Here is a 25207-nt window from a genome sequence, read left to right as displayed (position 1 = left end):
AGCCATAAGCACTCTGGGAGGCCAAGACAGGTGGATCACTTGAGGCCAAGAGTTTGAGACCAGTCTGGCCAATATGGTGAAACCCTGTCTCTACTAAAAATACAAAAATTAGCCAGGTGTGGTTGTGGGTGCCTGTAATCTCAGCTACTTAGGAAGCTGAGGCACAAGAATTGCTTGAACCTGGGAGGAAGAGGTTTAGCGAGCCAAGTTTGCACCACTGCATTCCAGCCTGGTGACAGAGTGAGACTCCATCTCAAAACCAAACAACAAAGAAAAACCATACTGCCAATCTATCCCAGCAATCCTCCCAAGTAGCTGGGATTACAGATGCCTGCCACCACGCCCAGATAGTTTTTGTATTTTTAATAGAGATGGGGTTTTGCCGTGTTGGCCAGGCTGGTCTCAAACTCCTAAGTGATGTGCCTGCTTTGGTCTCCCAAAGTGTTGGGATTACAGGCATGAGCCACTGCACCTGGCCCAATCTATTCCTTTTGACTGAAATGCTTAATCCATTTACACTTGATGTATTTACTGGTAAGGTAGAGTTGATATCTGCCATTTTGCTATTTGTATCTACAGGTCTTATGTCTTTTTGATATGGCTTTACTGTTTTCTTTGTGTTAAACAGTATTTTCCAGTGTATCATTTAATTTGATTATGATGTGTCTAGGTGTGGACCTCTTAAGAGTTTATCCTACTTGGAGTTTTTTGAGGTTCTGGGACATGATTTATGTTTTTTGATCTGGGAAGTTTTGGCCATTATTTTCTCCAATATTCTTTCTTCCCCTTTCTTTCCCTTTCTTCCCTTCATCTGGGACTTCTATTACACATATGTTGCTATGCTTGACAGTGTCCCACAGGTCTCTGAGGCTCTGTTTATTTTTTTCATTCGTTTTAAAATCCTGTTCCTCAGACTGAAACTCTTAATTGATGCAGCTTCAAGTTTGCTGAATATTCCTTGTGCTTGCTCAAATCTGCTGCTGAACCCCTCTAGTGAATTTTTCTTTTTCTTTTTTTTTTTTTTTTGAGATGGAGTTTCGTTCTTGTTACCCAGGCTGGAGTGCAATGGCGTGATCTCTGCTCACCACAACCTCCGCCTCCTGGGTTCAGGCAATTCTCCTGCCTCAGCCTCCTGAGTAGTTGGGATTACAGGCACGCACCACTATGCCCAGCTAATTTTTTGTATTTTTAGTAGAGACGGGGTTTCACCATGTTGACCAGGATGGTCTCGATCTCTTGACCTCGTGATCCACCCGCCTCGGCCTCCCAAAGTGCTGGGATTATAGGCGTGAGCCACTGCGCCCGGCCGAATTTTTCATTTCAGTTATTGTACTTTTCAATTCCCAAATTTCTGTTTGGTCATTAAAAAATCATTTCTACCTCTTTGTTGATAGTCTCTATTTGGTGAAACATTGTTCTCATATTTTCCTTTAGTTCTCTAGACATGGTTTCCTTTAGTTCTTTAAACGTATTTATTTTTTTCAGACAAGAGTTTTGCTCTTGTTGCCCAGGCTGGAGTGCAATGGTGTGATCTCAGCTCACCACAACCTCTGCCTCCCAAGTTCAAGCAATTCTCCTGCCTCAGCCTCCCAAGTAGCTGGGATTACAGTTGCCCACCACCATGTCCGGCTAATTTTTTGTATTTTTAGTAGAGATGGGTTTCACTATGTTGGCCAGGCTGGTCTCAAACTCCTGACTTCAGGTGATCCACCCACCTCGGCCTCCCAAAGTGCTGGGATTACAGGCATGAGCCACTGCACCTGGCCCTTTAAACATACTTAAAAGAGCTGAGTTAAAGCCTTGTCTGGGCTTCCTCAGGAAGTTTCTATTGATTGTTTTTTTCCCCCTGTGGGTGGGCCATACATTCCTGTTGTGTTGCATGCCTTATAATTTTTTGTTGAACACTTAAAATATTATAAAGTGGCAACTCTGGAAATCAGATTCCCCTCCCCTTCCTAGAGTTTCTTGTTGCTGGCTGTTGTTGCTGCTATTTGGTGACTTTTCTGACCAAATTCTTAAACTCTGTGTTCTTTGTGATGTGGCCCCTGAAATCCCTGCTCAGTTAGCTAGTGGTCAGCTAATGATTAGACAGAGAATTCCTTAAATGCCTAGAACCACCAAGTCTCCTGGTCTTTTCTTTTTTTTTTTTTTTTTTTGAGACGGAGTTTCGCTCTTGTTACCCAGGCTGGAGTGCAATGGCGCGATCTCGGCTCACCGCAACCTCCGCCTCCTGGGTTCAGGCAATTCTCCTGCCTCCGCCTCCTGAGTAGCTGGGATTACAGGCACGTGCCACCATGCCCAGCTAATTTTTTTTTTTGTATTTTTAGTAGAGACGAGGTTTCACCATGTTGACCAGGATGGTCTCGATCTCTCTTGACCTCGTGATCCACCCGCCTCAGCCTCCCAAAGTGCTGGGATTACAGGCTTGAGCCACCACGCCCGGCAGTCTCCTGGTCTTTTCAAAAGAGCAAAGGGCTCTAGTGTCTCTGGGGGCACACTTTCCACACTCAGCTAGGCAGTTTACTACCCTGCCTTAGGCGTTGCTTCCTGCTTGCATAGAGCCTCAAGGTCAGCTATAAGTGATAGCTTAGTGACTTTCTGGGTCTTTCTGGAGCCCTTGCACAGCCCTGTGCATGTGCATTGCCTTCTAGACTTCCAGGAATATGCTGGAGATTTGCAGAGCTCCTTGTGGACATCTTATTACCCAACTTTTCCTTTTAAGTTTTTTGGCTAGCCTATTGTTTGCACTGTTACCCACTGCCTCAAGTAGCAATGACTTGCCCTGATAATTTTCAAGTGATATCCCTGGGGAAAAGGCTGTTTGCACTGGGCAGACTCCAAGTCAGGTCAAAAAAAGACAAGTCTTGTGAGTAGAGTCTTACAGGAAACCACCATACAGGTCAAATAATGACAATTCTCTGGGAATGGGTCTTTGAAGAAGCTTCAAACCTATTCTGCTCCTTCCAGTGGTTGCCAGGCTGTTGGTTTTCAGGGATGCCGAGGAGCTTGGGAGAAGGAAATGGGAATAGAGCATGTTAAAATGCCACAGAGACCACCATTCTTAATGAAATGCATCCATTTTTCTTCAATAAATGCTCCCCAGCTTGCTGCAAGACTTCCAGAGTTTTGAAAAATCTGATTCTTACAGTTTTTCCAGTATTTTCATTGCTTTTATGGAGCAGAGAACTTCTGGAGGTCCTTACTCAGCCATTCTGGCTGACATCACAGGATTCTTTCTTGGAGGTTTCTGTCTTCTTTTGCTCTTACCCCCAGATTGTAGTGATAGAAGCAGGAGGCAAACAAGTCCTAGGCAGACAGGAACAGGTCCACAGTGAAACCCAACCTTCAAGCTGAAGACAGTTTAAAGCCTAGCTACAAATCCTGGGTTAAGTATACAAACTGGATTGAGAACCTGTCTTCCCATTTGGCATGCTTTCTTCTGATTGATCCCTACCCTTCACCTATTTTACATATACCTACCCCTGCCTAATTGGTTTTCTACGCTGTTATGCCCACTTTTGAGTCTTGCCTTTGTTTTAGCCTTTTTTTTGGATATTCACAAACCAATCAGCACACACTCTCCATTCTGAACCCGTAAAAGCCCCGGACCCAGCCATACAGAGAGACAACCTGACTCTGGATGGGGGACTACCCTCCCATCCCCTCTCCACTTTCTCCACTGAGAGCTGTTCTGTTGCTCAATAATATTCTTCTCCACCTTCCTCACCCTTCAATTGTCAATGTAACCTCATCCTTCTTGGATGCAGGACAAGAACTTGAGAACTGCCGAACGTGGGTATGAACAGTAACACAGGCAGGCTGAGGCATGCCTGTTCCAGTCGCAGGCTGAGTGCAGATCCCAGTGCACAAGCCAGGCATGGCATGGTAGGCTGAGTGGGTGAGGCATCTCCTGCAGCAGGTCCAGGGCTGAGTGAGGCCCAGGCAGGAACATTGCTGGCCACAGAGGTCCCTGACAGGCAAAGTGACTGAGAAAACTCCTGTGTCAGTAGTCCTAGGTTGTCTAAGCCATAGGTTGTTTTTCTCCAGTTCAAGATTTTCCTGAAGATGTCTTCATCTGGGGTGTTAGTTCAACTATGGGGTAATTATTAAGTCCACCAATGTCACAGCTGGGTTTCACAGTGTCTCTTTTCTTTTTTTTTTTTTTTGAGACAGGGTCTCACTCTGTGGCCCACACTGGCATATGCAGTGGCACAATCTCTGCTCACTGCAACCTCTGCTTCCTTGGCTCAAGTAATTCTCCAACCTCAGCCTGCCAAGTAGCTGGGACCACAGGTGTGAGACACCATGCCAGCTAATTTCTGTATTTTTTGTAGAGACAGGGTTTCACCATGTTGCCCAAGCTGGTCTCGAACTCCTGAGCTCAAAGCAATCTGCCCAACCCAGCCTCCCAAAATGCTAGGATTATAGGTGTGAGGCACCACACCTGGCCCACATGTGTGTCTTTCATCAGCAAAGTGCCTCCAGGCAAAAGCAGATTTGAGTGCTGGGATCAGGAATTGTTTCTTGCTTCTCCTAAAGTTTGATCCCTAATTCTTCACTCTCCTTAGCTCTTTGTGCTCTTAGGAATACTTTTCTTTTTTTTTTTCTTCAATATTTTAGCCAGCTTAAGGTATTTTCTGTGGGAAATTCAGGCCTAATTACTTTGACCACTGTTATTGGAAGTATAACTCCCCACTCAAGATTTCATTATTTTCCCTCTATCCTACCTGCACAAGGCCTGTGGTCCAGAGGATGGGAGAGGGGTTAAAAGGAGACAGGAAGATGAGATGGCATCTCTGTTCTTCATGACCTTGTTTCAGGGGAAGGAGAAACAAGGAAAAGCCGGATTTTTTCAGAAAAAGGAGACACATTGACCTGGAGTTTCCCTGCTTAGACAATTTCATATGGTTCAACTTATCCCCACTTTGTCCAGTAGGTCACATAGGAGATGGCAGTCTCCTGACACCTGGCAAAGGTCAGAAGGCAGGAGGAGCCTAGTCCAGGATGTACCAGCCATGGAGCACAGGTGGCTGGTGGCAGCCACAGGAAGAGGATAACTTGGTCCTGCATGCAAGAAACCTGGTGAGAGGCACGCAGAAAAGCTTGCACCCACACTGCGCCACTCAGAAGGAAGCAAAACCTCAGCACTGCACATGGCTGAGCAGACCAAAAGCGAGTGCAAGGGGAAGACATTCAGTCCAGAAGTGGAAGTGAGCTGCTGCTAAGGCTTTCAGGGAATGTAGTCCCCAGCTGTGCCACATGTCCCTGCACTCGGGAGGTGCTCTATTGGCATGTGTGTGCAATGCATCCAGTGGAACCACACGTCCCAACCACAGCTCATAAAATGTCTGGGGATGCTGGTGGGCTTCCCTTGGACACCTCTTTAAAAGGCACACCCAGATTTTCCTATTAATTCTAAACTGGTGGTATAAACCTTTCTAACCTGTGTGATGTTACCCTTAAAATGCCTTCCTACTCCTCAACACTGTCAAATCCTGTATTAGGATCCCTTAATCTGAGCAAATACAACTTTCTGCTTACATTCAGTTATTGAAACTTAGTCTGACCATATATAGAGTTTTGTTTTGCTTTTATAGACAGATCTCACTGTGTGCAATGGCGCAATCATGGCTCACTGTAGCCTGAACCTCCTGGCCTCAAGCCTCCTGCCTCAGCCTTCCGAAGTTCTGAGATTATAAGTGTGCCACTCACTTGGCGATGAAGTCTGTGGCCTGCCCTGACAGCACCTCTGGGTCCTGCTTCATCCCAGCTCTCTGTGTTGATTCACAGCAGGGCAGCCTAGTTTCCCTTTGGCCTCATGCAATCCTTGCCTCTAACCAGTTTCAAGGCGAGTTTGGCAAAGCAGCCACTGAGACACAGCCTTGTGGCTCCTGCCCACTGGTCCTCCTTCCCAGGAGCTCCAGGTACAGGGTGAACATACATGTGGGTTTTAGAGCACAGTCCGAGCTTCCTGTCTGGTTAGCTCCCCCTTCACTCTCAGGGTCCCTGTTTGGACAATCAATTATAAGGACACCCTATCCAGGAACAACTGAAATCTTGACTTGTGATCTCTGATGTCAAGGAAAACAGATGGGAGTGGTCCTATCGTTTTCTGCTCAAGAATAACACAAATGCAGACCTTTAGAGGTCTTTCACTCTGCTGCTAGGGGCTACTCCAGCACCCCTGTTCGATCCTTCACCACCTTCCACCTCCACACTTCAGGAAACACATTTTAAGGAACAAACATCAAGTTCTCCCAAGAACTCCAGGTGACAGCTCTGAAGTGGGCCTGTGGTTTTGCTGGAGATGGAGACGCCAAGCTCCCATGCTTTCAGATCCCCCAATATCTCATTCTTGGTGCCTGAGTCCCTCATCCCTGTAGAAGTAGGGTAGCAGCTTCCGCCCAGGAGCATGAGGCCCCTCTCCTCTGGATCAGAACCTTCTTAAATGTTTTTTCATCTATAGGAGCCAAGGATCAAGTGGCTGTGTGAATCTTACATCTAGCGAGTCCTGTGGAACCATGTGTCCAGTCTTTGTGGCACCCTTTAGAAAGCAGAGGAATACAACATTTTGTTTTCACCTTAGGAGCTTTATCGGCAACTCCAAGCCAACAGAAAAGTCCCTGTCAAGATCCTGTGAGAACTCTAACTTTGGAATTGCAAATTGTCAGTTCTTTAATATAGACAGTAAAACAAAAGCTCCATTAATTACTACATGAACACTTCCCTGTTCACAGCATAATAAAATACCATTATAATTCAGGTCCGGATTTCTTGGCACCTTTATCCATTAAAATGTGTTTGTCACACTTTTAGTGTGTCTGCTAACATTCTAAATGGCAAAAAAAAAAAAAATGTTTGTCAGCTGGTCATGGTGGCATGCACCTGTAGTCCCGGCTACTTGGCAGACTAAGGACAGAGGATCATTTGAGCCCGGGAGTTTGAGGCTTCAGTGAGCTATGATCACACCACTACATCAGAGACCCCCATGTCAAAAAAAAAAAAAGTTTGTTAAAAAAAGTATGTTTTTCCAAAATTACTAGGGTTTTACTAAAAGTTATTAGCAAAAATTAGTAATATCCTTCCACCAACTCCTGCAAATAGTCACTTACACTCCTCATCTGCAGGAGGCCCTTTGCTCCCCTTCCCTCCCTTCTGTTTAATTGGTGTCTTAAAAGGCATTTCTGGGGAGTGGCAATGCTTTGCTTGATTCTAATAGTGCCAAGACCTTCTTTTCTTTTTTAAATTTTTCTTTTATTTTTATTTCTAAAAATTATTTATTTTTGTTGAGATGAGTCTCACTATGTTGCTCAGGCTGGTCTCGACTCCTGGTCTCAAGTGATCCTCCCACCTTGGCCTCCCAAAGTGCTGGGATTACAGGCGTGAGCTACCATGCTGGGTCCCTCCCTTCTTTCTTGGGCTTGGATCAGCTTCTCACCCTAGGGAGCATCAATGCTCATTATTCCTTCCCCTAAATCCTTCAGATATGCTGGTTTACAAGTCATCCAGGCTTATACCCTGAAGGAAACCAAGCAGGTGGTTATGTGGAAGGAATGATCAAATAAGAAAAAGCCAACTTTAACTGTAAGTGAGTTTAAACATTCAGAGAGGCACATACAACAAATACGTATGCACCACTGTGGGGACAAATGTTTTAAATTTTATTATTATTATTTGCCTTTCAAATGAGTTTAATAAAGACCAGTTTGGAGAAGAGTGACTTAAATGTTAATCCACCATGTGACTTCTGACTAACCCTTATTCTGGGAATGCCTCTAAATGTCTAGTTGATGTATTACTGTTTACGTGGAAACACCTATTTTCTTTCCCTCAAAACAACCCTTGATGCTGTTGCAGAAATCATAGGCTGTGACACCTGGAGCAGCATTCCCTCAGCACATTCCTTCCGCAGCATATATTTTCCCCCAAGATACAAGCCCTGGTTCTGATGGGGTGTGGTGCAAAGATCTACCTTTTGGCTACCCAAGACCACACTTCTGTCTCTAAGTTCCTCCTAAAAAATTACCCAAGCAGACAAACTGGATTTGTCTGCCTCATTCTTTGGTTTCTCAGCTCCTTCAGCATTTGAGGGTTGCTTTGCATACATAGCCCTTCCACAGAACTGAGCCCTGAGGAATTCCTATCTCTAGAGCAAGGAAAGATCACTTGGGAGAAGTAGCTGTCAATAAAGAATAAGAAAATCTAGTAAGTACAACCTGGAAGCCAAGTGAAAAAGATGGGTGTGAGGAAGTGATCAACTAATGTTATCAAATAATGTTGAAAAGACCAGTAAAAGTGAGACAATGACTGGACTAGGAAAACAAATGCTGGAGGTTAGCATAAAAGAAATTAAAGTGGGACTAACTGTCATAGTTCTGTTTTTCTTCAGCCACATTGAGCTGCATGGATATAGGAGTGGAATAGACAGCACTAGGCTTTTCTTGTTTATTGTTTTGCCAGATGCTCTGATTCCCTCATTTAAAAACTATATGTTAAATTATAAGAATATGCACGATTGACCAGGCATGGTGGTTCACACCTGTAATTCCAGCAATTTGGGAGGCCAAGGTGGTGGATCACTTGAGGCCAGGAGTTCAACACCAGCCTGGCCAACATGGCGAAACCCCATCTCTAGTAAAAATATAAAAATTAGTTGGATATGGTCCAGCACATCCAACTGTGGTCTCAGTTACTCAGGAGGCTGAAGCATGAGAATTGCTTGAACTTGGGAGGTGGAAGCTGCAGTGAGCCAAGATCATACCACTGCACTCCAGCCTGGGTGACAGGGTGAGACCCTGTCTCAAAAAGAATATGTCACGACTTACTGTTAACCTATTCACTCCCCAATATTTCTGTTGTGTTCATATTTTTACTCTTTAAAACACTGCCTCAATAAACATCTTTGTATGTGTCTCTTTTGCTCACGTGAGAGAATTTCTAGTCTAGGATATATATCTCCAAGTGGAACTGCTGAGACATGAGATATGCTTAGCTTTGATTTTACTGGAGATTGCCAAATTAATCCCCAAAATGATTATACCAAATTACCCTCTTGCCAGCAGTGTATAAAGGTTCTAATACCCCTCTGCCAGATTTCTCAACTTTTGTCAGCCTACTTAGTATAAAACAGTATTACATTGTTTTATTTTGCAATATTCTGACTTCCAGATTGAGTATCTTTTTATTTACTGGCCAGTCTTGTCTATCAGTCAATCTCCACTCAATTGCTCACTTAAAACACTGTATTAAGTACCTACCATATGCTCGGCATTAAGTAGCAGGGTAATAAAAAGAGCTATCGAAACAGACATGGACTCTTGCCTTCCTGGATCTCATCATCTAGTGTAGGAAAAAACCAAATAATCACAAATGCAAATTGTGGTAACATGGAGGACATTGACACTAATCTATGAAAAATTTTTAAAGGGAGACCAAGGTAATTGAAATAGGAGAGTCAGCAAAACCTTTCCTGAAGCATCATGTGCATTTTAACAGACAAGTAGGAATTAACCACCTTAGCATTTTTAAAAGGTGCTCAATCTTGAAGTCAGAATACTGAAAAATGAAAAGCCTATTGCAGCTATAAAAAACCAAGCATCATCACCATCAATATGCCTAAAAGTGCAGAAGTCTTTTCATATCTTCCAGGGAGGCGTGCTAGATGCTCTGGCAGATACAAGTATAGCATACATATTTTAGGTTTCTTTAATGCAAGCAAAGAAACATAAAAAATTAGCTTGAACAAAAGGATAAATTGTTGGACTGATGGGGAGATCCCTAAATTCCAAAGAGAGCTTCAGAAATTATGCCAGGTCCAAGGACATCAGGGAACAGAAACAAGAACACCATTATATCAACCTTGTCCTCTCCTATTTCCCATCTCTGATAAGAAATTGGGTGCCAGGAAGCTCTAGGCCTTTATATTTTTGGCCTAGCAACACAAAAGAGCAAAGTAGAGCTCCTTCCAGCTCTACTTTGAAAAAATTCTGGCAAAGGACTCTAATTAGCTGAACTAGGTCTCATGCCTGCCCCTAGAACTATCAGTGAGCTCCAGGGACATCCTGGCGGGTTCCTACAGTCAGTACAGTCAGATTGTTGCAAGAGGAAAAGGGGGAAAATGCTGGGCAGACAAAGACAAGAGCTACCACAACACCACTAACCAGAAGTTATAAGGATTGAACGAAACAACAGATGTGAAACACTTAGCAGAATGTCTTTAAATTAGTAAGCATTCAGTAAATGGTAGCTATTATTAACTCACCTGGCTGTGATGAGTTTAGCAGTTAATTCCTCCTTCTTGGTGCATCACTCTTTAATCTTAGCCAAGTTCTGAAAATTGAAAAAGACAAACTGACTCCCATTCAACTCAGAAGGCTATTTATTGAAAGAATACAATGATATTACAAGGATGCATTTCACTTAGCCCTAAAAGGCTGGGTATCCATAAGTGCATGGTGTATGGCTGTTGGGACTAAGAAAACCTTCTGTCCTCTGAAATCTAGGTGTAAAAAAAAAAAAAAAGAAAACCTTGTCAATGAGCCACACATACATCCTAAGTTCCCTCCCTGTCAATGATGATGTGCTGCAGTTCAGAGGGTGGTGGTTGGATCTAGGCCAGGCTCCAAATTCAAACCAGTGGTCTCCTTTGGAACTTCTGGAACTGTTTTTATAAACTTCCATTAACAGTGGGGGCAGCACTCAATTGGTTACAATTCATGCCATTCCTGAAAGCAGTTCACTATGGGGACCCCCAAACAACCAGTAGCAAAATGAGATCCTGACAGGCATCCTAGCCAATCAGTAGGGAGGGTCTGAGTAGAATTACCCATTGTCAAGCTATGTATCCGACAATACAAGCATGGCCTTGGCACGGTGTGCAACCTAATCATGGAGTACCAAAAACAAGGGTTTTTGGATGGTCAAAATCTCAGAAGGGCAGATCTGCTATGGAATATTCCATTTTGCATCACAGAGGACAGACTAATAGAGCTATACATACTACATTTCAGCCCCTATGCACATTTTTTTTTTCCTGCAAAGAATGAAGAATGCTTTGGCACTGCCTCATGCCATCCAGGACGAGAGAAAGGCAAGCAAAGAAGCCAGTAGGAAAGGTTCACCATTAATACCACTAATATCATCTTGCCCCACAATTCATATTTAGGGCTGTGAAACTTTACCTATCTTTGGGAGGCAGCTCTTGTGTAAAAGGGATCAATGTCCAGTTGTGCCCAAATTTGTCTGCATGGTCAATGTCAACAGACCAATAAATGTTCCCGAAATTCCTTTAGGATAGTCCATGGGAGGCATTACAGGATGGAGTGGGCCACTGAAGCTTAGCTGATGGAAAGGTATTATAGAAGTAAATTTTAGTTGACATGTGTGTGTCAGGGTCTTGTTCTGTTGCTCAGGCTGGAGTGCAGTATTGTGATCTCAGCTCACTGCAGTCTCCACTCCTGGGTTCCAGCGATCCTCCCACCTCAGCCTCCTGAGTAGCTGGGACTACAGCTGCATGCCACCATGTCCCACTAATTTTTGGACTTTTTTTAAAGAGGTGGGGTTTCACCATGTTGTCCAGGTTGGTCTTGGACTCCTGGGCTCAGTCTATGGGCCTTAGTCACCCAATACAGGTGTGAGCCACCATACCTAGCCAAGTTAATTTTTTTAATGGTGAAATATTTTCTTTGCACACAAAATGAGCCAGTACATGGTGTTACTCTAAACTGAGTAAAAGACAAAATTTATGTCAATGGGCAATCAGACTTATACTTTTCCACAATATTAATAAAATTAACAGGGGAAAATTATCCTTAGTTTTGTGTTTTCCCATTGATCTGATATTGCAAGCTTAAGTTGGTGGTTTTTCATGGGCATGCCATAAAAAGCACAATAAGAGGACTTAATAGTTCTGTGAAACTGGCATATATTAGCTGAAAGTATAATAAGTGTAAATTGGAAAAGGAAAAAATGTTACTAGTAGTTCAACCATCTACAGTTTCTGTTAAATTGTGGTTTGTAAGCCTCCAAGAAGTTGCTTTAAACAGTTTGTGATAAATTTGCATACATTTTGCTGCCACTTATGCTTTTAGGAATTCCCAAAGTGTCCAACCCATAGGTGCTCATTAAATGTTTGGGTATCTGATATATCTTAAAATTTATTTTAAAGCCCTCTGAGTTCTAAAATACCTTTTCTCTGAAAAGGCCATGGGGCCCCAAATCCAGGAAACCTGCATTCTTAACCAAGCTTTACCCCTATAGGCTGTATCATACTGTGGAAACCACTTCACATCTTTGGCTTTCAGTCTCTTCATCTGTACAATGAAGTGGTTGGGCTAGTTGATCTAATTCTTTGAATGGTGACTTCCTGGAGGTGGAACTGGTTTCCACGGTGAAGTTAATGTAAGAGCTGCAGTTGGGTGCAGTTGTCAAGCAATTTTTAAAATGATTTTTGGTCATTACTGCAGGAATTTATGTTTTTTTAAAGCTGTTAACATTGGGGGTTATAAGTCAAGATGTTGAAACTTGATGATCTCCTGCATACATATATTCAAAAGCTTTATAAAGTCCAATATATAGGCATTTAATTTCCAACCAGCTACATATGATATATGTAGATGTTTTCACACCAGTCTGTAATCAGATCTGAGAATGTGGCTTTTATTTATATTAAAAAAAAAAATCTGTCTACTGGCAGTTTTCTCCACACACAACATACAAACACACACATAATTCATTACATTCCCAAGCTCTCTCTCTTTAAGAATCCTCTGATCCTGAATCAGAACAACACGTTAGCTAAAGCATTCTGAAAATTCCTTAATTTCAAGGTTCCTAGAGTTTATTTCGAGTGTGAATTCTCTGGTGTTTAGTAAGAGCTGAACTTCGGCTGAAGTTTTTCCCACATTCCTTACAAGAATAGGGTTTTTCTCCAGTATGAATTCTCTGATGATCATGCAGGTTGGTTTTCTTTCGGAAAGCTCTCCCACATTCGTTACATTCATAGGGCTTCTCTCCAGTATGAGTTCTCTCATGCTGAATGAGGGATGAACTTTGACTAAAGGCTTTCCCACAGTCAATACATTCATAGGGTTTCTCTCCAGTGTGCGTTCTCTCATGTTGAGTAAGCGATGAGCGTCGACTAAAGGCTTCTCCACACTCATTACATTCATAGGGTTTCTCTCCAGTATGAATTCTGTGATGCTCTATGAAACTTGTACTCCTTTTGAAAGCTTTTCCACATACATTACATTGATAGGGTTTCTCTCCAGGATGAGAAATAGCTTGCTGATTAAAAGCCTGGTCACAATCATAGGGATTCTCTCCAGTATGGATCCTCTGATGGTCAGTAAAGTCTGTAATGTGACTAAAGTCTTCCCCACAGTCATCACAATGGTAGGATTTCACTTCAGTAAGAGTGCTTTCATCTTGAGTGAGAGATGAGTTGTGCTTGAAATCTATGCTGTAGTTATTGCTTTGGTAAGGTTTGCCTCTCTTATGAATCCTCATATGTTTATAAAGGGATGGGCTCTGACCAAAAGCCCTCCCACATATGCTACATTCAAAAGGTTTCTCTCCAGTATGAGTCCTTTCATGTTGGACAAGGGAAGAACATCGACTAAAGGCTTTCCCACATTCCTTACACTGGAAGGGTTTCTCTCCACTATGTGTGACCTCATGTTGAGTGAGGGATGTGCCATGCCTAAAGGACCTCCCACATAGATTACATCGATAGGGTTTCTCTCCAGTGTGAATTCGCTGGTGTTGAACAAGGGAGGAGCTGCGCTGGAAGGCTTTCCCACAGAGACTACACTGATAGGGTTTCTCTCCGGTATGGGCATTCTCATGCTGACCAAGAGATGAGCTATGCCTGAAGGCCTTTCCACACACATTGCATTCAAATGGCTTCTCCCCAGTGTGAATTCTCTGATGCTCAGTAAGCTGTGTCTTCCAGAGAAAGGTTTTCCCACAGTCAGTACATTCGTGGTGTTTCTTTCCAGGATAAATTCCCTGATCTGTTCCATTAGGGAAAGCTCCCTCTCCTTTATGAGTTTTCTCATGTTTAGTAAGTGATGATCTATGAATAAAGGCTTTTCTACATTTATCACACTTATAGGGTTTCTTTTTTGCCGGAATATTATTCTGATTAAGTAAGTCTGCATTTTGTCCCAAACTGCTTCCAAGGGTCTCACATTCACTAGGTCTTATTCTTGCAGGAATGTTCACTTGTGTAACCAAATCAGTGTTCAATCTAGAGTTTTCACCAAATTTATTTTGCTCAAAACTTTCTTGTGGTGTGATTATTTTCTTCTGGGTGGATGCCTCTGATCCCAGATGTCTCTTCCAGTTTTCTTGTTGCCTGTCTAACTGGCTGCTAACATCCCAGGAATCTTCTAATGTAGCAAGTAAAAGATCATCTGTGCAGTGGGATACTTTGGATACATCCTGCTGCCGATGTGATGATTTGAATTCAGGCCTGGTCTTCCAGTCTGAAAGAAATCCAAAGTGCAAAAGTCCCCTATTCCTTCCTGTTGAAACAAACTGCTACAGTAGGAATGAAGAAAGAAATATAAGTTACACATAACTCTGTTTTGAAATCAGTCCTGTATCCTGGGAAGAAGACCCAAAATGGAGAAAGGAAAGAGTGAATAAATTATACTGAAGACTGCAGATCCAGAGTATGTGGGTGGTAATTCCAGAGAATGGGGAAAGCCCATCTAGGAGGGCTGGTTAGAAAATAAAAAAGTAAGTGAGCAGGACTGTGTTAGGCACAGATACAAATGGAACAGGATCATAGTCCATCTTAGGATCCTATAACTCTCCATGCCTCCTATCCTTTTATAAACCACCACAAAATCTGTCTTCCTAATACATCCATTTCATAATTTCTTTTTTTTTTTTTTTTTTGAGATGGAGTTTCGCTCTTGTTACCCAGGCTGGAGTGCAATGGCGTGATCTCGGCTCACCGCAATCTCCGCCTCCTGGGTTCAGGCAATTCTCCTGCCTCAGCCTCCTGAATAGCTGGGATTACAGGCACGTGCCACAATGCCCAGCTAATTTTTTGTATTTTTAGTAGAGACAGGGTTTCACCATGTTGACCAGGATGGTCTTGATCTCTTGACCTCGTGATCCACCCGCCTCGGCCTCCCAAAGTGCTGGGATTACAGGCGTGAGCCACCGCGCCCGGCCCCATTTCATAATTTCTTTACTGTCAACTCTGAGGTTCCAGGTTTCATTTCTCTGCATTTGCTGCAGAGAAAATCTGTACCCAGTGATATAACTGAAAAGATTATTTGAAATACTACATTTTCTCAGTTTGTAAAGTATAACCCTTGGAGATCAAGGAGGTCCTTGATCAGGAGGGAAATCATCTTTGCCTTTACAACTGGTACTATGGTTTCCATCTATTTGAGCTCGGTTTTATACTAATTACCTCCCTTGACCAAAAAGGATTTATTTCAAGCTGCCTAATAAATTGATCTCTTAAGTCCCTGCTTTTACTTCAGAACACTGATACAAGTGAATTGATTAATTTTTAGGGTTTAAGAATGGTAACTTTTAAAAACTAAGGGAAGAGAGCTTTTTAGAGTGATAGAAATGTTCCATATCAATAGGAATTTGGGTTAGACAAGTGAATGCATCTGTCAAAATGAACTGGATGGTACATATAAGAGTTGCACATTTCACTGTATGTAACATTTTCTTTAAAAACTAAAATAAATATTAAATTCTAGTTAATGACATAACATACGTGCTAAAAGTGTAGGAGTGAAATGTAATTATACCTGCAACTTACTTGGAAATGCATCAAAAAAGTAAGATGGATTGATAGATAGCTAGATGAAGAAATACATAATAAAGTAATTAAAACAACATGTTAACAAAGCAAATATGTTAACAACAAATGTGATAATCTTGGTGGTAGGTATGTGGTATTGACTGTAAATTTTTTTTCAACTTTCCTATTTGAAAATTTTCATAATAAAATGTTAAGCGGGAAATCACAACAATAAGGCCCTAAACCTCCAAATTCCTTATCCTACAATGAGAACTGACTCAACTCCTTAGGGCCGAGAATGCCTTGTATTTTTTTAAGAATCCTTCTAAGTGGGACTTGCAAAAAATGCTTGTTAAAATGAATAAATGAGAAAAGTTCTCTTCCCAGTCAGCTCCTAAATAGGAGCTTGAATAGAAACAAGACAACCTTTTGGCAACTAAAAAAGAGTAAAACCATCAGATGGTATATTATTAAATCTGAGTTTTTATAGTGTAGATGATATAAATGATATTTGTTGTCAGGGAAGGAAGAAAAAAATATATTAGTATATATCAGGTCTCATGCATTAGACAGACCTTGAACTCAAATAACAAATGGCTTTGGATAGGCAGATATATTGCCTAATGAGGGAAAAGATATGCTACTTACAGAGAATACTAAGAGAAGTTCAACCTAAGGGGATCTGTTTTAGCAGGAATAGAAAGATAATACTGGATGATAGGGAACTTTTTTTTTTTGAGACAGAGTTTCACTCTTGTTGCCCAGGCTGGCGTGCAATGGTGCAATCTTGGCCCACTGCAACTTCCACCTCTCAATTTCAAGTGATTCTCCTGCCTTAACCTCCCGAATAGCTGGAATTACAGGCATGTGTCATCATACCCACCTAATTTTGTATTTTCAGTAGAGACGGGGTTTCTCCATGTTGGTCAGGCTGCTCTCGAATTCCTGACCTTAGGTGATCCGCCCACTTCGGCCTCCCAAAGTGCTGGGATTACAGGCATGAGCCACCGTGCCAGGCTGATAGGGAACTTCTAAATCAAGGAAGTTTCTATGGCCTATAGTAAAGTACAGAGAGTAATAGCAAGGGTTTGTCAGAAGTTTTAAGAAAATAAAGCATTAGGCCAGGCATGGTGGCTCATGCCTGTAATTCCAGCACTTTGGGAGGCCAAGGTGGGCGAATTGCCTGAGCTCAGGAGTTCGTGACCAGCCTGGGCAACACGGTGAAACCCCATCTCTACTAAACTACAAAAAATTAGCTGGGTGTGGCGGCATGCACCTATAGTCCTAGCTACTTGGGAAGCTGAGGCAGGAGAATTGCTTGAACCTGGGAGGTAGAGGTTGCGGTAAGCCGAGATCACACCACTACACTCCAGCCTGGGCAATAGAGTGAGACTCCATCTCAAAAAAATAAAATAAAGAGAGAAGATAAAGAATTAAAACTCAGTGGCTGGGCGTGGTGTCTCAGGCATGTAATCCCAGCACTTTGGGAGGCTAAGGCAGGTGGATCATATTAGGTCAGGAGTTTGAGACCAGCCTGGCCAAGAGGAGTTTTAGTAGAAACCCCATCTCTACTAAAAATACAAAAACTAGCCAGGCGTGTTGGTACATGCCTGTAGTCCCAGGGGGGCTGAGGCATGAGAACTGCTTGAACCCAGAAGGTGGGGGTTACAGTGAGCCAAGATCATGCCACTGCATTGCAACCTGGCAGACAGAGTGAGAATCTGTCTCAAAAAAATAAATAAATAAGTAAAATCTGGTGTGGTTCAGCAACTGGCAGAGTGAGAGTCTGTCTCAAATAAATAAACAAATAAATAAATAAATAAAATCCAGTGTGGTCCAGCAACTGATGAATAATTAAACAAAATGTGGTATATCCATACAATGGAATATTACTCAATGGTAAAAAATAATGATGCATTGATACATGCTACAACATGATTAACCTTGAAAACATGATGCTAAGTGAAAGAAGCCAGTGCCATATTATATGATTCCACTTATGCAAACTATGCAGGATATAAAAAAATCCATAGAAATAGAAATTAGATTAATGGTTACCAGGTACTGAGAGGAGTAGGGAATGGGGAGTAACTGTTAGTGGGTATGAAGTTTCTTGCTGGGGTGAGGAAAATATTCTGAAATTAGATAGTGTTACAACTATCTAATACTACTCTCTGAATATATGAAAAAAACACTGACCTACACACTTTAAAGGGGTGAATCTCATGGTATGTGAATTATATCACAATAAAGCTATAATTTTAAAAATCCATTTGATTTATAAAAGGAAAAAACAGAGTGAGCTATTCCAATTGGGAATTACAGCAATCTAAATCTGGGACCTCAGCAGGGGCTCACACCTATAATCCCAACACTTTGGGAAGCAGAGGGAGGAGAATCAATTGAGCCCAGGAGGTCAAGGCTGTAGTGAACTGTGATTGAGCCACTGCACTCCACCCCAGGTGGCAGGACCCTGTCTCAAAATAAAAAATAAGGCTGGTGCGGTGGCTCATGCTTGTAATCTCAGCACTTTGGGAGGCCAAGGTGGGTGGATGGCTTGAGCTCAGGTGTTTGAGACCAGCCTGGGCAACATAGGGAAAACGCATCTCCACCAAAAATACAAAAAATTAGCTGTGTGTGGAGGCACATGCCTATAGCCCTAGTTACTTGGGAGGCTGAGGTGGGAGGATTGCTTGAGCCTGGGAGGCAGAGGGTACAGTGAGCCAAGATCACGCCACTGCACTCCAGCCTGGGTGACAGAGTGAGATCCTGTCTCAATAAAATAAATAAATAAACAAACAAATAAATAAATAATTTAAAAATCGGGGCCCTGGTTTACAGTGGCACTAGTAGAAGTTAAAAGGCAAGAAAATATAAGCTACTTCTCATAGGAAGAAAATAACCTGGGTTGAAATAAAAGACTAAACTAATTACAGTGTCCAGCCTGAGCAATTAATCCATTGGATTCTAATAGGCAAGGATAGAAATGGGAAATAGGCAAGGTAGCAAAACATCCTGGTGGGGGATGAAAGGTGATGAATTTAGATTTTAAGTATACATATGAACTACGTGACTTCTGAGAAGGAAACAAAGTAATCATCACACAAATAAGGAAGACTTCTGAGTCTACTGCATAGAATAAAGAGCTGCAACTAGCAGGAGGCAGGCACCCTGTTAAGGAGGTAACAGAGAAAGGAGGCTAGGCAGGTTCCTTAAGGCAGAGTCACTTAGGGGAAAAAGCAAGAAAAGCTAAAGACCTAAAGCTAAGAAGCACTTAACAGGCAAGGAACCGGGAGAGGAGGATACTACAGGAACCGTGGAGGGAGGTAATGAGTCAATTCAGCATGAACATGAGATAGAAGGAAGATGGTGGTGAGGCATGGAGTCTGAAGGCAGGTTATGAAGGGAGGGAGAATGAAGGAAGCTGTGGGTGTTTCCTACAAGTCTGGGGTTTCTGACAGTGAAAGCAGCAAGACTAAACAAGGAAGAGATGGGGGAGTTCAATACAAGGAAGAGATACGAGAGTTCAATTCCGAATGAGTAACAGAAAGGATCCTAATTAACAAAGGGAATCAGAGGCCACCAGAGGAAAAACAAACCAGCAAGAGCTGGAACACCTTTTTGAAGAGGAGAGATCTACAAGGTGTCAGCCAGGTGATGGCTTCAGCCTCCTCTGCAGCTCTAGGAGATCCCAAGCCAGCTGCAGGAGGGTACCTCCCCCTCGCTAAGTTGTGCCATTATCTGCATTCATTCCTAACACCTGACTCTCACTCATTTACCTGGACAGAAAGGTCTTTGGATTTCTCCCTCTGATATCCATGGCTCTTCTCCTTGCTCCAATTTGAAGATCACCTCTGGCTTGGAAACTTGATATCCTGCTCATGGGTAAATACACAAGATTTGGTTGTTTGTGCAAGTGGACAAAGAACCCTCCTAAGGACAAGTCAGTACTAGTCCTTGATCCTCAGGAACTCTGAAGGAAAAAAAAGGTGCAACTTAAGGAGTCATGCAATCAAATTGCCTATTTCCAGTTTTGTAAAATAAAGGCCTTTTACCTAAAGAGCAGGCTCAAAACCCCATAAAGCTGGGTCCCCATGAGATTAACAAGCTCTGATCCCTGAGCACCCTGCTCACAGTTACCTACACTCTGGGCACCACCACTACAGCAACCAAGGAAGGAAAGACCCAACAGCAGGAAAGACACTCAGAGAAGTGGTCCTTACCAAGAGAAACCAGGTGGCTATAGTTCTCCAGCATCACATCCCTGTATAAGCTCCTCTGAGCAGGGTCGACGTGGTACCATTCTTCCTGGGTGAAGTCCACAGACACATCTTTGAATGTCACTGATTCCTGTAAGATCACATTCCTGCTCAACTGGGGTCAACCCCACAAATGTTCCATGGCAATGCTGGGAACATACTGTAGGATCTATCAGAAATGGCGATCACACATTTGTTAGACTGAGGAGGTAATGTTGGGTTATATAAACTCATTGTTTACATAATTGTGTAAAGAATCTAGTATGTCAGGCAGGAAAGCTATGGGCAATTTGTCCTGCAAACCTGTATCCCTACCTAGCTATCTTCTTGGTTTCCTTCAAGGCCAAGCCTTTTTACACAACATCAATTCCTTCTTGCCCATTCACTTTCTTTGTTACAAAATCCAAATATGGTAGGCAGTAAAAAGTGATAACTCTCCTTCACCTCATAACCAATCCCACTTTACTTTCCAGAAATAACCACTCTTAATAGTTTGGTGTAATCACAAAGTCCCTTGTCCATGTTTTTTAACACCTCACCCACCCACTCAATCATACACCTCAACACAGAATCCTGTTTTATGAAATACCATACATATTGTTTTACAACTTGCTTTTTGCATTTAGCTATGTATCCTGGAGATCTTTGCATAGTGGAATAATTTATTCTTATTGAACTGCTTCATAGTACTCTATAGTACAGCTGTACCACAGGTACCCACTGCTTAAAACCAACAGCACCTCACTGTATTAAGAATAAAATGCAGCAGAGCATGGTGGTTCACTCCTGTAATCCCAACAATTGAGAGGTCAAGGCCGGCAGATCACTTGAGCCCATTCACTTCCTTTGTTACAAGAGCCCAGGAGTTTGAGACCAGCCTGGGCAACACAGTAAAACCCCATCTCTACAAAAGATCAAAAAATTAGTCTGGTGTGGTGGCATGTGCCTACAGTCCCAGCTACTCAGGAGGCTAAGCTGGGAGGATCTCTTTGAGCCCAGGAGGCGGAGGTTGCAGTGAGCCACGATCATGCCATTGTACTCCAGCCTGGATGATGGAGTGAGATCCTGTCTCAAAAAAAGAAAGTAAAATGCAATTCCCTCATGGCTCATTAGACTGTCACATGCTGATCTTGATATTACTTGACTAAAACTTGTTCCTACCCCAACCCTTTTGTGATTCCCTAGCCTCTTGTATCTCTATATGGTTGACAACTAGTTACCAGTTATTCAGGCATCATCTCAAGCATGGCCTCCTTGGAAAGGCTGTCTTAGCACCTCCACTATCCATCACATTACGTGTTTAATTTTCCTGCTAGTCCAGTTATCTCACTGCCTAATTCTTTTAACCTCAACTCAAGAATGTAACAGATTCCGATAGAAAAGACACTTGTGCTTCTAGCAATAATTGGAGATGAGCTTATTACCTTATTGTTTTGTCTCCCCACTGTAAGCTCCATGGGACAGAGACTTTATCTGTCTTGATCACAGTTACATGCCTGGTACCTAGAACAATGCCCGGCACATAACGGGCACTTGAAAAATACTTGCTGAATGAATCAATGAACAAATCCATGTTAACAGGTACCGAGATTCTTTCCAGTATTCTGCTATTACAAACATTACTGTAATAAATATTCTTTGGGTGAACATGCTAGCATTTCTCCAGACTTGCTAGCTAGAATTAGAAAGGCTAGGTCAAAGGTCTTTCACGGCTTCTTACCCTACTCCAATCACTTCTTCCACCATCCCATGGACATGTGGCTGGCTGAGGTGCCCCATGCCTCCCAATTGTCAGTTCTGATGCTTGCAGGCTGATTGTCTAGCATCACTTGGCCTCGTTAGACCATGAGTCATCTGTGACCATGGCCTCCTTGAGCTATGCCCTTTTGTGGAGTGCAGTGGCACAATCATGGCTAACCGCAGCCTCAATCGCCTCAGCTCAAGTAATCCCCCTACCTTAGCCTCCAGAGTAGCTGGGACCATGGGCATTTGCCACCATATCTGGCTAATTCCTGGTTAGACTTCTGTCTCAGAGTATATAATAAACTATGGTAAAGACAATTAGTGCAAAAAAGACATTGAAAGCAGAGCTGAGTTAGCTGGAGCAGGGAGGGAAGGTTTCACGGAGGCTTCAGCTTTATTCTGTACTCTTCTCCTGTTTGCTTAGCTATAGCTGAACTGGATTCACTCAAATTCCTCAAGGTTATCATTCTCTCCTCCCATTTCCCATAGCTAATTCCATTTCATACTTCAGGTGCTGGTTAGCAGATCTGCAGTGAAGTCTTCTGATCTCCCACTGGAGAGTCAGCCTCCCTATCATGTGCTTTAAACCACTCTGCACACCTACATATTTCAAACAAACCTACTCTATTTAAAACCTATCTATTTAACGCATGTTTTCCTAGTTAGATGATACACATTATGAGGGCAGGTATAATACTTACATTATGAGGACAGGGATAATACTTTTAGTTGTTTTTTTTAAATTCTACAATACCATTGCCCAACAAGTGCCTGACTCACACTAGACATCTGTTTCCTGAATGAGGTGAGCATTAAGGAGATGGATGAGATTTGATTATTAAAGAAGGCAAGTGTGGTCCCTCTACTGAGTGAGGTACATGACCATATCCTCACACCATACTGGCTCCTCTGCCCCATATTCCTGCTCAATACTTGGCTGTGTCCCTGCAGGAACAGGGAAAGGTTGAAACAGGGGCCATTTTTCTGACCAAGGTTAGAGATCTGACCGACTAGGTATTTACGAGTTGTCTGGCTTTACTATATATACTGCGGCCAACTAAAAATGCAAAAGAAAAACACTGCAGTCCTTGAATATGGTTCAGTTTATTTTAAAAGCGTTATTTATTAGAGCACAATACGAGACAATACACAGTAAGGTGAGGTGCTGCAGGCGCTCAAAGCAGGAAAGAGCGGGAGAGGGAGGGAACACTTCAAGGTAGGCTCTGTACCGGGTCCTAAGAGGTAAGTGCCATTTGCATAGAAGAAGAAAATGTGGGAATCCAATCCAGGGATTGGGAAGCTTGCGAAGGGAGGTTGGTCTTGGGAGAGGCATGGCTAGGAAAGACAAAGGGGTTGGACCAGCCATTTTGAGGTAAGTGGTGAGAAGCAAAATCTTCTTCCCATTGCCTACTCTGCCCTCCAGACATATTGTCTCTTTGGTTTAGTAATAGTCATCACCCAACTAGGACTCCTTTGCTTAACTGGTTCCTCATATTTAACATAGGGCTTCCTGGTTTCTTCTGTTTTGTTTAATAGAGATGGGGTCTCGCTATGTTGCCCAGGCTGGTCTCAAACTCCTGGGCTCAAGTGACCTTCCCACCTCGGCTTCCTAAAGTGCTGAGATTACAAGTGTGAGCCTCTGAGCCTGGACGGCCTCCTGGTTTCATTCTGCTTTCCCAAAGAGTCTGCACTCATTGTGAAGAATGTGCTGACCAGCAAGCAAACCTCTGCTCCAAGTCACTCATCATTTCTTACCTTGACAAGGCAACCACTGGCCTCTGTTCTTTAACTCTTGATTCCAACCCCTTTTTTTCCCTAGGCACTATCAGAGTCACTTCAAAACACAAATTTGATCATGTTCACAAATGCTTCACTGCTGCCAGGTGCAGTGGCTCATGCCTGTGATCCCAGCACTTTGGGAGACTGAGGCAGGCAGATGGATCACCTGAAGTCAGGAGTTGGAGACCAGTGTGGCCAACATGGTGAAATCCCATCTCTACTAAAAACATAAAAATTAGCCAGGTGTGGTGACAGGTGCCTGTAATCCCAGCTACTCAGGAGGCTGAGGCAGGAGAATCACTTGAACCTGGGAGGTTCAGTGATTCAGTGTAGGTTGCAGTGAGCCGAGATCGCATCACTGCACTCCAGCCTAGGCAACAAAGTAAGACTCAGTCTCAAAACACGCACACACCCTTCACTGCCTCCCAGTTTCCCTATTCCTGTCACCCTCACCCTAGTTGGTGTCATCATCTCTTACCTAGACTATTGCTACAACCTCCTAGTTCATCTCTCCTCTCACTCTTGCCCCACCACCCAAGTACATTTTCCATATGACAACTAGAGAGATCTTGTTAAAACCTGCCAGACTGCTGGGTGTGGTGGCTCACACCTCAGTGTGAGCTTCAGAGCCCTTCATGGCCTAGTACCCTGGCTACCTCCACAGCCCCACTCTGGCTTCTCCTCCCCTCAGACACTAACATTTGGCCATGCAAAAGAGTGCTCCTGTAACCAGAATGCTCTTTCACCTCGGCAAGCATTGCTTCAAGAGTTCAGCCTTTCTTGCTCAGTCTGGCTAAGACTTACTCTTCACTCTTCACCAAGATTTGGTCAAGTTCTCTGCTCTGGGGCCCTATTCATACCCCAGGTCTGGGCTGTGTCCCCATCCCATACCAGCAGCTCTCCTCCCTGGGTCTCTCTCTAGCACAGCTCATAAGACACTACTGTTACCTAGTGATCACTCCCACCAAACTGTGCTCCCAGAGGGTCATGACCTTGGCTCAGGCACCGTCAAATCTCCAGAGGCCAGAACCAGTTTGGTACATAAAAGACAATCAGGCCAGGCGTGGTGGCTTACACCTGTAATCCCAGCACTTTGGGAGGCTAAGGTGGGTGGATCACCTGAGGTCAGAAGTTCAAGACTAGCCTGGCCAACATGGCAAAACCTTGTCTCTACTAAAAATACAAAAATTAGCTGGGGGTGGTGGTGGGCACCTGTAATTGCAGTTACTTGGGAGGCTGAGGCAGGAGAATCACTTGAACCCAGGAGGCGGAGGTTGCACTAAGCCAAGATCACACCATTGTACTCCAGCCTGGGTAACAAGAGCAAAACTCCATCTCAAAAAAAAAAAAAAAGACAATCAAAAGTTTGCTAAAGTAAACAGGCAAAATGTACTCTGAGATGCTTGGTGGAAGTTAGTCGCTCTGAGTCAGATCAACCTCAGGGCATTGTCATGCTGTAGTCATACCTTGAACCCTAATAAATGATTCAGTAACACCTTGCAGACAGCTCATCCTTCCAAATATAACAGGACTTCATCATCGACCCCTTTTAAAAACTAAGTTATTAAGAAGTATCACATGTTCCCTTTCCTCATGCTGACAAACAAGGATCTTGGCCAAATGGTGGAGCCCAAAGCAAGGAACTAGGAAC

The 25207-nt window shown here is 43.1% G+C and overlaps 1 protein-coding gene across 5 annotated transcripts in view; it reads right to left on the bottom strand.

The window, feature by feature from the left end:
* Positions 1 to 12636: 12636 nt before the first annotated feature.
* Positions 12637 to 25207, bottom strand: part of ZFP90 (ZFP90 zinc finger protein) — a 110021-nt gene continuing 97450 nt past the window's right edge. For all 5 annotated transcript variants that reach the window (XM_064383221.1, XM_012437362.3, XM_012437361.3 and 2 more), the window contains 3 exons: positions 19999 to 20125; positions 19555 to 19650; positions 12637 to 14486 (listed from right to left, as the gene is read on the bottom strand). In XM_064383221.1, coding sequence (XP_064239291.1) covers positions 12832 to 14486; positions 19555 to 19650; positions 19999 to 20125 — 1878 coding nt within the window. In that variant the 3' untranslated portion in view covers positions 12637 to 12831. The remainder of the gene's footprint in view (positions 14487 to 19554; positions 19651 to 19998; positions 20126 to 25207) is intronic.

Source organism: Aotus nancymaae, unplaced genomic scaffold (assembly GCF_030222135.1).
Source record: "Aotus nancymaae isolate 86718 unplaced genomic scaffold, 86718_ANA_hifiasm-v0.15.2.pri h1tg000030l, whole genome shotgun sequence".
Taxonomy (NCBI): Eukaryota; Metazoa; Chordata; class Mammalia; order Primates; family Aotidae; genus Aotus; species Aotus nancymaae.
This window is presented reverse-complemented; position numbering and strand designations above follow the sequence as displayed.